This window comes from Harpia harpyja, chromosome 1 (genome assembly GCF_026419915.1).
Source record: "Harpia harpyja isolate bHarHar1 chromosome 1, bHarHar1 primary haplotype, whole genome shotgun sequence".
NCBI lineage: Eukaryota > Metazoa > Chordata > Aves > Accipitriformes > Accipitridae > Harpia > Harpia harpyja.
In genome coordinates this window covers 5829849-5843639 of record NC_068940.1, presented here as the reverse complement: position 1 = coordinate 5843639, position 13791 = coordinate 5829849, and the positions used below count along the sequence as shown (strand labels likewise).

Genomic DNA, 13791 nt, shown 5'->3' with positions numbered 1-13791 from the left:
TCCCAAAGCTTACCGGAGGAAACAATCTATTATTTTTGCAAGCAGAGCAATAATTTAGGTTGTATCTTTGTAAACACTCTCAGTAACGGAGGTGCCCTGCCTAGAGAGGTATTGGGAATCCAGGGGTTTTTTTTCTCAGCACTTCAGTGTAATAGTTTGAGCCCAGTGTGGGATCTTAATATTCAAAGCTTGTTCTCAAACCTTGCTAAAGGATCCGACCATAAATTTTCTTGCAAAAACGTGTAACTTATTTTTAGACCTCTTTCTTAGACATTTCAGCTGCTTCCAACCATTATTTTTTTTTTCTTCCTGATTTAAAAAGTGTTTTTAACTGGTGGTGTGTGGAACAAAAATTTTCACAGCTGTTTTGTCCAACAGCCTTTTCGGTCCCTGGCCTGATTGAATGAGGTGAGGAATCTTCGGGCAGTAACACTGCCTTTTTTTTTTTTTTTTTTTTTTTTAATGGCCTTACCATCCCCTTTACCTGAGTATTATGGGTTAGGCCGGGGGGGGGGGGGGTTGATGCCGCGGAGGCCTTCAGGGCTGCTTCACCGCCACCCCGTTTTTCTTCACTATCGCTCACGGCAGGGCGGAGAGAGGGGGGAAAATGAGATGAAACAGCAAATCCCCGCATTCTCTCGGGGTGCCCCCCCGGCGCCGCTCAGCTCCAACTGCCTGGCGGACGCGGGTCGTGCGTGACGGCAAACGCTTCGCGGCCGCTTCTCGAGTGGTGACGACCCCCCCCCCCCCCTTTCCGTAACACTCCGTCCCTTTTGTGCGGGCAGGTGTCCCCGCCGCGACCCCCCCCCCCCCCGCTTTTCTTTTTTTTTTTTTAAATTATTTGTGTTATGATGATTTTTGCTGATTTCCTAATTTTTCCCCGGCAGGGAGGGAGGAGCGCGGGGGTGGGGGGGGGGGTGTCTGCGCGGGCACGTGCGCGGCGGGGCGCGGGGCGGCGCGCGGGGCCTGCCCCTCGCTGCCCCTTTTAAAAAAAAAAGTTCGCCCCGCCGCCGGGAATGAGGTCAGCGCGGGCGCTTCTCATTGCACGCGGCGATTATTACCGGCGCCGAGGCGGCCGCCAATCGCAGGGCGGTGGGCGGGGCTTGGCCCGCGGAGGCGTTGGATACAGCGCCCCATTGGCCGCCGGGCGGGCTTGCGAAAGGATAAAAGGGGCGCGGGGCGGGCGCGGGGTCCGCTCTCAGCTGCAGCCGGCGGAGCGCGGCGGGCGGGGGGCAGCGCCCGGCGCCGGGGCGGGGGGGGGGGGCGCGCGCTCCGCGGGGCTCCGCGGGCGCGGAGCGGCGGCGGCGGCGGCAGCAGCAGCAGCAGCGGCAGGACCGGCGGCCGAGGAGGAGGAGGAGGACGGGGCTGGGCGCCCGGCTCGCCGCTCTTCCTGCCGGGGACGTACACACTCGTTCATGCACGAGCGCTTTTCTTTTTTTTTTTTTTTTCCCGGGGATTTTTTTCCATTATTATTATTTTTTCCTTCTTTTTCCTTTTTTTTCCTTCTTTTTTTTTTTTCCTCCCCCTCCGAGGGGTTTTCTTTTCGCTCAGTACCTCGCAACTGCCAAATCCTACCTGCACAAACTCCTGGCCGCCGACCCCGCCACCACGAGTCCTGGAGCCGGGGTTTTCGGGGTTTGGGGGGCGCGCCGCCTGCCCCCCCCGTCCCCCGCGGCCGTGCCCAGCGCTGAGAGACTCTCCTGAAACGCCGGAGGCAGGCGGAAAGCACTTGTGAACTGGACCAGCTGCTTCGGGGAGGGGGGAGACCCGAGGTGGTGGTGAGGAAAAAAAGCAGACCGACACCCCCCCGCCCCTCCAAAAAAAAAAAAAAGAAAAAAAAAAAAAAACAACCAAACCAGCCCAAAACGCCCCGAGAGGAAAACAAAAAAAAAAAAAAAAAAAAAGCCAAACTTGGACGGGCGGCTCGCGGCGCTGCTTTTGCAGAAACTCCGTCTGACCGCCGGCGGCCCCGCTGCCGCCGCCGCCTCGAGGGGGAGAGGACCGCGCCGCCGGGGACGAGGCGCCGGTGTGGAAGTACGAGCGGTGCGGGGAGCGGGGGCGCGGCCGCGGGGGGCTGCGCGGCCCCGGTGCCGCTGTGAGAAGAAGTTGCGCGCCCTGCCCCGCGCCGGAGCGGCGCTGAGACCCGGCGAGCCCCCCCCCGCCGCCGCCGCCGCCGCCGCCGCCGCCGCGATGGTGCAGCAGACCAACACGGCGGAGAACACGGAGGCGCTGCTGGCCGCCGAGACCTCCGACTCCGGGGCCGGCATCGAGCTGGGCATCGCCTCCTCCCCGACGCCGGGCTCCACCGCCTCGACGGGGGGCAAGGCGGACGACCCGAGCTGGTGCAAGACGCCCAGCGGGCACATCAAGCGGCCCATGAACGCCTTCATGGTGTGGTCGCAGATCGAGCGGCGCAAGATCATGGAGCAGTCCCCCGACATGCACAACGCCGAGATCTCCAAGCGCCTGGGCAAGCGCTGGAAGCTGCTCAAGGACAGCGACAAGATCCCCTTCATCCGGGAGGCGGAGCGGCTGCGCCTCAAGCACATGGCGGACTACCCCGACTACAAGTACCGGCCCAGGAAGAAGGTGAAGTCGGGCAACAGCTCCGCCAAGCCCGGCGACAAGGCGGACAAGGGCGGCGGGGGCGGGGGCAGCCCCGGCGGCCCCGCGGCCCCCGCCAAGCCCGCCCCGAAGAAGGGCGGCGGCGGCGGCTCCGGCTCCAAGCCCTCCCCCGCGGCCGGCGGCGGCGGTGCGGGCGGCAAGCCCCACGGCAAGGCGGCGGCGGCGGCGGCGGGGGCGGGCGGCAAGGCCGCCCCCTTCCCCGGGGAGCCGCCGGCCGCGCTGCTGCCGCCCGAGCACCAGGCGCTGTACAAGCCCCGGGGGGCGGCGGGCGCGCCCTCGGGTCCCGGCAAGCCGCTGGCCGAGAAGAAGCTGAAGCGGGTCTACATCTTCGGGAGCGGGCAGGCGGCGGCGGCCGCCGCCGCCGCCTCCTCCTCCGCCTCCCCCGGCGGCGGGGGCGCGGTGCCCGGCAGCCCCACGCTGAGCAGCTCGGCGGAGGCCGGCGACCCCTTGAGCCTGTACGAGGAGGGGGGCGGCGGGGCGGGCCGGCCCGACGGGGACTGCGGCGGGGCCGCCTGCCCCTCGCCCTCCGGCTCCGGTTCGGGCTCCCCCTCGGATCACCGCAGTTACACCAGCCTGCGCGCCTCCTCGCCGGCCCCCTCGACGGCGCATTCCTCCTCCGCGTCCTCCCACTCCTCCTCCTCTTCCTCCTCCGGCTCCTCTTCGTCGGACGACGAGTTCGAGGACGACCTCTTGGACCTCAACCCCAGCCCCGGCTTTGAGAGCATGTCCCTGGGCAGCTTCAGCTCCTCGGTGCTCGACCGGGACCTGGATTTTAACTTCGAGCCCGGCTCGGGCTCGCACTTTGAGTTCCCGGACTACTGCACGCCGGAGGTAAGTGAGATGATCTCGGGGGACTGGCTGGAGTCCAGCATTTCCAACCTGGTCTTCACTTACTGAGGCGAGAGCCGGGCCCCGCTGGAGGAGGCACAGACGCGCGTTGTCGGCTGGACTCGCCCACCCCGCCCGGGCGCTTTTCTTTCTGGGTTTGGGTTGGGTTGGGGTTTTGGGGAGGGGGGGGTTCGTTTGTGTTTTGGGTTTGTTTGTTTTTTTTCTTTGCTGGGAAGGGGCCGGTGAGACTGCTTCTTGCGCTCGGGGAGAGCGGCGGCGGGAGCGGGATCGCCCTCTCCTTGCAGAAGGGCCAGCAGCCCCCCCTTCCTCTGGCTGGAGACGGACCCGCACCACCCCCCCACCCCCCCATCCGAGAGACGAGCCTGACGTTTGCTTTTTCAGAGACTGGCGGGAGCGAAACGCTGGCTTTTTCCTTTTCCCTTTTTCTTTCCCGAAAAGAGAGACGGGAGGGGGGAAGGGGGGGGGGGAACCGCACACACACCTCTGGGTTCTTTGTTATTGCCCACTTTATACGACTCAAGAGGAGGGGGAGCGATGCCTTGTGCTGAGCGCGCACTGGATGTCTTGAGCATTCGCCCTTTTCGTGTGAAAGAGCGATCAGAACTGCTTGGAAAAAAAAAAAAAAAAGGAGAAAAAAACCAAACAGGAGAAAAAAAAAATATCCACCCAAGCCCTTGCAAGGTTCACGTTTTGGGGGGAGGAATCCCATCCCGGTTTCTTCTGCGGTGAGAGGAGGCGACGATGATGGGAGGAGGAGGAGGAGGCGGATGGAGCTGGACTGAGATCCTAGTTAAGAGGAGAAGAGCCAGACTTACACTTGAGAGCTGTCTTGGAAATACGGTGGGGGGAAGATAATAATAAACTGAAACGGATTTGCACGTACAGATGAGGTGGCGGCAGCGCTTTTCTCAGTCACCTTATGTCATATGTAGAGAAAAAAAATAAGGCCGAAACTTCAAGAACACTGAAAAGTTCTTTTGCAACAGAGACGGAATGGGAACAGTTTCTGTCATGATGTGGTACAAGGGAAATGGAGGGCGATGGCTTTTGCAAAAAAACCCGAAAATACTAAAAAAAAAAAAAAAAAGTAGTTTTTTTCTTCTTACTCAGAATCGTGATGGTGTTGGATTATTTCACTGGTGGGGTTTAATATAGCATGTTATCCTGTCTATCTTTTTAAGATTTCTGTAAGACTGTTGAACAGTTTAAAAAAAATAGTGTTAGGATAATATAAAAGCAGATAGATGGCGCTATGTTTGATTCCTACAAAAAATATCACCAGCTTTTTTTCATTCTTAACTCTTTAAAGGATTCAAACGCAACTCAAATCTGTGCTGGACTTTAAAAAAAGAAAATTCAGGACCAAATTTTTTCTCAGAGTATGTATGTGTTTGTTCCTTATAGCTGTAAATGAAAAGACTGTTTTTTCTCACCGATGCTCCATCCTCGTATTGGGTTTTTTTGGTTTTTTTTCCTTGTAAATGTAATCGGATGCCATTTTATAAGTGGACGTATTTATACTGGCCAAACATTTTTGACTTGTATTCCTTTGTCCTTTTTTGGTAGTTCTCGTTGTTACCCGCACCATTTTTATGTCTCCTTCACTGAAGGGCTAGAGTTTTAACTTTTAATTTTTTATATTTAAATGTAGACTTTTGACACTTTTAAAAACAAAAAGAGAAGAGAGATGAAAACGTTTGATTATTTTCTCAGTGTATTTTTGTAAAAAATATATAAAGGGGGTGTAAATCGGTGTAAATCGCTGTTTGGATTTCCTGATTTTAACAGCAGGGCCGCTGGTTAGTATCTCCCACGCGTGTGCGCGCTCTCACGCTCACTCACACTCTCACCCACCCACGAATCAGCCCCTATTTTGTCCATGTTTACACTCCAATCTGCAGGCATCTTAAAGTGACAGCATCCCTCACCGCCACCGCCAGTGCCCGCTCTGCAGCCCCCCGCCTGTCCGGGGGAGGGGGCGGGAGGGGAGGGGGGGGCCGGGGGGAGCCGGAGGGGAAGGGAAAGACTGAGGCGTATACACTGTATGCTACCGTTTTGGGGAGGAACCTGTCCCGAAATGAAGTAAAGCGACTGGTGCATTTACACAGAAGGGATCCTGTACCTTTAACTTGTAAACCACATCTTTTTGCACTTTTTTTAGAAGCAAAAACGTGCCGTTTAAACCACTGGATCTATCTAAATGCCGGTTTGAGTTCGCGACACTATGTACTGCGTTTTTCATTCTTGTATTTGACTATTTAATCCTTTCTACTTGTCGCTAAATATAATTGTTTTAGTCTCTTATGGCATGATGATAGCATATGTATTCAGGTTTATAGCTGTTGTGTTTAAGATGAAGAAAGTGAAAACATCTTTGTACATTTAAGTCTGTATTATAATAAGCAAAAAAGAAGATTGTGTGTTTATGTATGTTAATATAACATGACAGGCACTAGGACGTCTGCCTAATGAGGTGGTTCCGTTAAGGGTTTAACTTTTTTTGTTCTTTTTGTTATTTTTTTGGTCATCCATCCTGTGCAATATGCTGTGTAGAATTTTTTTTTTTTTTTTTTTTTTTGTCTAACGATCACCCACAACGCAACGTTGGGAAAGGAGGAAAAAAAAAAAAAAAAAGATCATGCCAGCTAACCATGTCAAGTTCACTGCCTGTCAGATTGTTGATATACCTTCTGTAAATAACCTCTCTTTTTTTTTGTTTTGTTTTGGTTTTTTTGTTTTGTTTTGGGGTTTTTTTTTGTTTTGTTTTGGTTTTTTTTCTTCGGGAAGGAAATAAAATCAGCTGGAACTGAACCCTAACACTGGGCTGCTCTTGTCATCATTGCTTCGCCCCCGGCCCCCTCCGGGTGGGTTTTTGTCGCCCTCCCGGCAGCTGTGCCTTCAGCCTCCCCCCGCCGGGAGCGGCGGCCGAACCGCCCCCCATCCAAAATAAGTTTCTCCGGGGCACCTGTAATGAAGTCTTTCTAATGCAGAGCGTTTACATTAGCGGTCACTGGAGTCCGGGGGGGGCTCAAGGCCGGTGACCCCCCCCCCGGGTTTTCGACTTCCCGGGTCCCCGCCTGCGTTCTCCTCCTACCTACGACTATGCATCGTCCCTTCGACGGTGGTTTTTGTTGTTTTTTTTTTTTTGTAAACCGATTAAAGCAGCCCACCGACATAATGGTTTCACTTAGCTGTTAATTTACAGCTGGCTGCCAGCCAGAAACTCTTTTCCATGAAAAAGGAGCTGCAAACGAAAAGAGGCGTTGCACCGGCTGTTTCCCAAAGCCACCGGCCCAGGAGGTTAATGTTCGCCCTTGCCTCATCCCCACGAATTCCTGCCTTTTATTTGCCATGCAAAAATCCCCCAGCGGCAGCTCCGCGCCCCCCATACCCCCCCCTTCGCCCCGGGGGGTTTCCCCGTTAGCCCCTTTGCCGTCCCGCTCCTTGCTTTTCCAAGGCCTTTCGCAAAGCAGATGGATGTGCCGGCGGGCTCGGCGCCTCCCCGGGACTCGCCAGCCGGGGGTCGGGGCATCCCCCCCCCGTGAAACACCCCGGGCGGTGTGGGGGGGAGCCCTGTGCACCCAAACCCTCCCTCCTCGCGGTGCCCAGGTGCTGTGCTTATCGATAAATGTGCTCTTGGGACCGAGCACTGGTCAAACTGGGGGGGGGGGGACGGGACGGGTGACAACATCAGACTGCAGCCGCTGGCAGGCGACAGGCTCGGGCTGCTGCTGCTGCTGCTGCTCCCGGCCTCTTTGCCGTTGGCTACAGTTAACTCGAGGGGTTTTATGGTTTCCTGCGCCAGTTGTTTTTGTTCTCGGTTATAATAAAGTCCAGGGTTGCCAAACGGGTTGTTTCTCTGGGGGCTCTTTGGGTGACACGCAAGTTGTTGCCTCCAGATAGCTAAGTGGAAGTCAGGCTAAAATAGATAGATATATATTCACACAACGTTACGTATGTGCATAGGTACATAAATGGGAAATACTCATGTGTTCCTTGCTGCCCGCGATATGGAGCAAGGCAAAGTCTCTTGCTGGAGGAAGTACCCAGAACTAAGCCACACAAGGCTGTATCACCAAATGCACTTTTTTTTTTTTTTTAAATAGACCATATTTCTAATATGACTGGTTTGGCAGGAAAAGTAGTAGCCCTTTAGCAAATCTGAAAACTAACAAATTTATTGCAAAGATTTTATAATGAAGATCTATGTAAAAGAAAACTAGATTTTAGGAATCGCAACTGGTGTCTGGCCGTAGGTTTGCCTAACACCGGATCCTCTCCTGGAGGTGGGCCAGCGTGGCGGGTGCCTGTAAAGAAGTGCATTTCCACAGCACGGTGAAATCTCTGACTCAGGATTGCCGTAGCTGTCGTTTTCTCCCGCTGCCCCAGCTGGCGTGAGAGGCCCCAACCCCGCTCCTGGAAGCTGCGACCATGCTCGAGCAAACAAGGCAAAGCAAAATTGCTACTTTCCTGCTGTGCCTTCACTCCGGTAATCAGCATTTTAGAGACTTTTACAGCCATACGTGGTCATTGTCACCAGTGAATCCCACTCCACTCTATCCTATCCTCCACGGCATCCCCTTCTTGCTTGTGGCCTCCGCAACATCTTGAGGTAATGCTGAGTGAATTCGTTTGTGTACCGTGTGAAAAAATGAAGTTTCTATTTTCTATTTTAACTTTGGTGGAGATAATTTTGTCCATTCTTGCACTGTGACAATTTTGTCTTTTCTTCATCTTTTGCTAAACCTCTCATTTTTATAGCTCTTTGCCATTTCTCCATCAGCTCATCTCATAGTGCACAGAGGTACAGGAAAGACTTGAACCAGATTGAAATGAAAAATCACCATAACAGACCACATATGTCTGTCGCTAAAATTTATTTTTAATAGACTGGGCTTCTTTGTAAATCATTAATTTACCTGCAAATTAGATGAAGACTGTTCACCTCAAGAGTGTATATATAATTTTCAGTAATCAGGTCTGCCTCCCCTGTGTATCATTTCATTTCCTTCCCTTCCTTGTAAAGCAGCGGGCGATGTGAGTGCGTGCACAGACCGTATTGTATTTTCTTTCTTTCCCAACACCAAAGTAGGGCTCCCCAGGAGTCTGCAATGCTGAGCACATTTGCAAGCCTTGTACTCCCGTGTTACACTTCTAGCAGAATCGGCTTGACTGAGCAGAAAGGAGAGGATTGAGCTAGAGGCCTCCCCAGACTCCCCGTTAGCTGTCGTGACATACGCTGACACGATACACGACACAGTAGCAGCCATAAGGATCAGAGCCTTCACGATGGCCGGCCTCTCCTCTGCCACCTCTGCTTCCACAAGAAAGTGGAAAAAGTAGCAGATTAGAGCTTAACCCTCCTCCCAAGGGCTCTTTGTTCTGTGTGTTGGATCTAGTTTTTGAATGTAGGTATATTAGGGTTAATTTTTCATGTAGAATAACTCCATAAAGGTCTCTGAAAAGCTTTGAAGACATTTAACAAGGTATAATAATGTGACCTCCTGCGTCTACACGTGTTGTGATTGTCTTGATACGCCAGAGTTCAAAAATTATTATCCACCTCCCGCCATTTCAACCTCTCCTCTCCAGGTCCTCGAACGAGCTCTAAAATCAGCTATGATTTTTGTCACCAACATGAGGAAAATAAATGTGGTTGTCTCCAAGATAGGTATGCCGTGGCACAAAAGGTGACTTATTCAGGACTTAGTAATTACCCGGTCAGCGCCTGCTCCATTTTGTGCATTGTACATAAACATCTCAAGGCAAGGAGTAACATTTACTGAACCTATAGTAACCAATTTATAGACCACCAACAGAATTAAATCCCGTGGAATGTGATTTAGGTATAACTCATAGGCACAGCTATGCAACATTTCCTAATACTACATCTCTGGCTAGATTATACTATCCTGAGTCACTTCCTATGCCTTTTTTCCTACCGATACACTAACTCCTAGTAGCCTTTCTCCCCCTGTACTAGCTCCTCCGTGTTTTTTTGCAAAGCTTAATTCTCCCGCGTGGCAGAAGAGCATCCCCAAACTCCACGTGGTTCCTGTTACATCTTCCCTTTTAAGTGAGTTTATCTGAAGCAAAGGACAACGTAACGGTGGCTGCTGGTGGGGTGATGTTTGTTGGTTTGCGACAGAGGAGGTTAGCTGTCCGTAACCTGGCCTTGATGCCACTTGTTGACAGCTAACAAATGCTGACCAGCGCATCCCTGTGTGTCCCGTCCTTAGCCTAAGCAGCATGAGCTTGCTCGACCAGGAGGAGGAAAAGGGCTTGCAGAAATAGGAGCAAGACTGGCAGGTCGATTGCAAGGGGCCCATACGGGTCTTTCAAAATGATGGGGATTAGGTAGAAGTAGAAGCTCAGACCTGGCAGAGGTATGAGCTTTGAGTCCTGCTTGGCACTGTTATGCCAGCAAAATACTAGATAAGATGTGTGTTATACTGGCAAAGTTGTGCTTTGTTGTGTTGGCAGTGCTCTTGTAACGTAGACCTGGAAGCAAAGGGAAAACATTTGCCCTTCTTATCTTTACTCTTTTGCTCTCCCAGTAATTCACTCAGTTTCTTCCCGGCCTTCCCTCCCCACTCTCCAGTTTACATTCCTTTCTCTGACCTCACTTCTTCCCGAATGTCTTCCTAATCGTCTTCAGGATGAGCATTGCTTATACTATGTTAGAGATGTAAACGCCCGTTCAGTAGACCCAGAACATTATGTCTTTTCTGCTTCCCAGACCCCCTTTTTCTTCTGTTTCAGCATTCATCGCCTTCCCTTGCAAAAGGCACATTGCCTAATGTGTGGCAGTAGAATGAAAAGAAATCTAATTTAAAATGTATCCAAGATGTACCCATGCTATGTTATCATCCTGAGCTTAGTCCAAGGCTCTCAGATGAGGGTATATCTCTGCACATTGTCTGCCTCAAAAATAGCGCCAAGCTGGGTTCATACTGTGACTGAGTGTCTGAAAGCTAAATGAAAACAGCTGGTATCTAACTGAATCATTTAAAAGGCTGTTGCTCAGGTTGACTGTTTTGAACAAGTGGGATTGCTATGAAGCCAGACAAGATCTCTCTGCGTGATCTCAGCACAGCGCACCGAAACCTGTATCCTCAGGTTAAAGCCCACCCACCTCTTCCAAATGGACAAATTCTTCATGTGTCAGGGAAAACATCACAGAGTGACTTTTTGCCTTAGCAGCCTGCCTGAAGTTTGCGACTGCATGCAGCTCACGGTTTGCCCCTCTCAAGAAAGTGAAGCAAACATCCGAATCTTTCCGGGACCCCGGACCTGCTGAAGTTGTAATTGCTGTGGCAGTGGGATGGTTGCTAACGAGGGTATACGGACCGGACGCGAAGTGACCCGTGTGCTGACGACAGCGGGTTACGCAGGACGGTGAGGGACCCGGTGCGTGGCAAAGGGAATGGCAGTTTAAAGGAGAATCTGGGCATTTCTCCAGAGTTGAACACCTGGAATTTACTTCTCTAGAAACAAATTCAGATGTCTTCAGACTCGGCAGAATTTATGCTAGGGACTGGTATGGTTCGGAACTGTGGCACTCGAGGTACGGCTCCTCCTGTGATGTCGTTGATTCAGATTTACTCAGGGTACCGAGAAAGGCAAAACGATTTAATGTTATGTGAGGCAGGTCATGTTCGCATGTAAGTACTTATGTGCTCTAATTGTACATAACTTTAGGGCTTAATTTCCAGGGAGGGACATATTTTCTGTAAACATTCAGTTGTTCCAGAAAATAATTTCGTTCTGTAATAAGGAAGCAACATTATTATTTTCTAATGAAAGAACATGTATAGTTCTAGCTCTAGCTGTAGGGAAGTGAGTGGTACAGTGGATAAAACAGGAGATCGGAAATGGGCATCTTCAGATTAATTCCTGGTCTTCCTGCAAACTTTGACCAAGACTCAACATAATTTGCAAAATCTTGTCATGCTGCTTTCCTTTGGATCAGTCTCTCATGCTGTGAAAGATGAGCTATGGGTAAAAGCAGAATACTGAAATGTAGTTGTTTCACCATGTGTGAGGGATTTTTAATAAAATAAATATGTATGGTGTTTCTAGAAAGGACAGCCATGGAACAGAATAAGAACAAACACTTACGTTCTCATTCAGAAAAAGGAGGAAACCTGGGTATTTTAGAAATCTTTGGTTTTGTTCTCTTGGATCAGCTTTGGGGGTGAGGGGGGGAAAGTGTGAAAATATTCTTTGCTTGAGCTCTCTCCTCACTTTTAAGAACTCGGACATGAAGCCTTATAAACAGTCCTTTGCTTCCCTATCTCGAACTGAAAATGCACACTAGTCCTCTGGACCTGGTTGCGAATGGAGGGTTATAAATTCCAGCTCAGCTTATCTAAATGGTGTATTTCATGTAGTTCTAAAATACCGTATTATCACAGTGAAAGTTATGCACTGTGAGTTAGACTTGGCTGAAGTACTCACTGATAATTACATAGAAGAGGCTTCCTAATTCCATTAACAAATTGTTCCAGGCTTAGACAGAAATGAAATCATAGTGCCTTCTCCTCCTCTATTATATTATTATTGTTGTTATGTAGTTGTTGATGCCCTTAATCATAGATCAGCAGCTCATGTCCTTGGTGCACTGTAAGTACAGGACAAAAAAAGAAGATCCACTTCAGGTTGTTTATAGTTTGAATGTAGGACAGAAAAGCAGCCATGGACATGAGCAGAAAACAAAGTATTGTTACCATTCGGTTTGGCCCCGCTGATCTAGCCCGAGCTAGCTGCTCTTTTGCTCTTTGCAGGTATCGCAGATGAAGGCAGGCATTAACGAGGGATTTGGAAGAGAACACACATATATTTGCACCAGTGAACAGGGACCTCTTCCGAAGTATTTCTCACGATGAGAGAAAACACAAAACATAACAAGCAAACAGTTAAGAAGCTGGGATCACGAGGTGATCGTAGCCGACTCATTGCTGCTGCATGGGAATAAGAAGATACTTGATAAGTGTGTGGTGGTGCTGGAAAGGAACCCTGACATGGGCTTGTTTGTGAAAGAGGGCCAGGGCACAAGAGCACAGATCACTTTATCGTGGTCAAGCCCATGGGCCACGAAAATGGTCATTGGATCACAAAGTCTGGATGTGTGGGAAGAAGGGGGGAAAAGCTACCGCAGCGGTTGGGAGCCAAGGTGATGTGAACTTCAGGAAGAGAAGTTTAGGAAAAAAACAGTACTATTAAAGCATAGCCTGGAGAGTAAAGCAGAATTATTGCTGGTTACTGACAAGAAACTGGTGTCTTATGGCAATAATTGAGAAAGAGGTAGGAGGAAGGCTTTAACAGCCTAGTAGAGATGGAGAATTGTATCTGTGTTTAATCTGGGCAGAGTACACCATCTGGGTGGCTCGTTATCCACAGGCAGCATTAGAGACAAAGGCTGAGGTTTTAATGAGGTGAGGATGTCAGCAAATCGTTGTGTGAGCCAACAGAACCTGGTTTCTACAGATCCCTATCTCAGGAGAGATCCATTGGGTGGATTCTGATCTCTAATTGGTACATTACTCCCTGCTGCAACTTATTTGGCAGGGTCTGGAGTGCATTAACTGTGTTCCCCCGGCCAGCCCCACCTGGGACCCCCCACCAACCCCTCAGGAGCTCATTTAAGGTGATGCCTGGGCTTCCATCCTTTCTCCTGGGCATCTCCCTTTAGCAAAGTCTGTAGGAATCTAGTGTTTTGGGGATGTGAGCTTCCCTTTTTACAAATTTTGGACAGATGGATGAATAGATGAAGACACATGTATGACACATCTTCAGGGAGGCAGGTTAAAAAGGCAAGTCCAAAGAGCCCTTTGCCTACAGCCATCTCCAGCTGGTGAAACGGGCTGTGGAGGTGTTTGGGAGTTGTGCTTGTGCTACTCTGGGTGACCTGAGCACTCAACGTAGGACCTGGTGTCCTGTGGCCTTGCAGCTCAGATGTGCTTTTTGTAGTCTTCTCTGAAGGATGCTGGATGCTAAGTGGCAGGTCTAAAGCTTTTGTGGCTCTGTTTGTGACTGGCAGGTCTGTTGGCGATCTGGAACTTGGTTAATTCTACGTTGTCCTGTAAAAATGCTAATATTATGGAAGAATTGGAAATATTATCGCTTGCAAAATCAAATTCACATTTAATAATATCTCTTGGTAAATAGAGTTGTGTCATAGGTATGCTAAGGTGTAGTTAGTACTCTTCATGTCATAAATGAATTACAAACATGTAGAACAAAGTGTATTCATAAAGAAATATCCACATATGCACATTTACAAATAATTTTTTCATCAGGGTGCTCTGAGAACAA

General features: G+C 50.4%; 1 protein-coding gene across 1 annotated transcript; it reads left to right on the top strand.

The window, feature by feature from the left end:
* The first annotated feature begins 1270 nt into the window (after positions 1-1270).
* SOX4 (SRY-box transcription factor 4) lies at positions 1271-3639 on the top strand. The gene has a single exon (XM_052804613.1). The coding sequence runs from the start codon at positions 2191-2193 to the stop codon at positions 3520-3522; it is 1332 nt and encodes a 443-aa protein (XP_052660573.1). The 5' UTR covers positions 1271-2190; the 3' UTR covers positions 3523-3639.
* The last annotated feature ends 10152 nt before the right edge of the window (positions 3640-13791 follow it).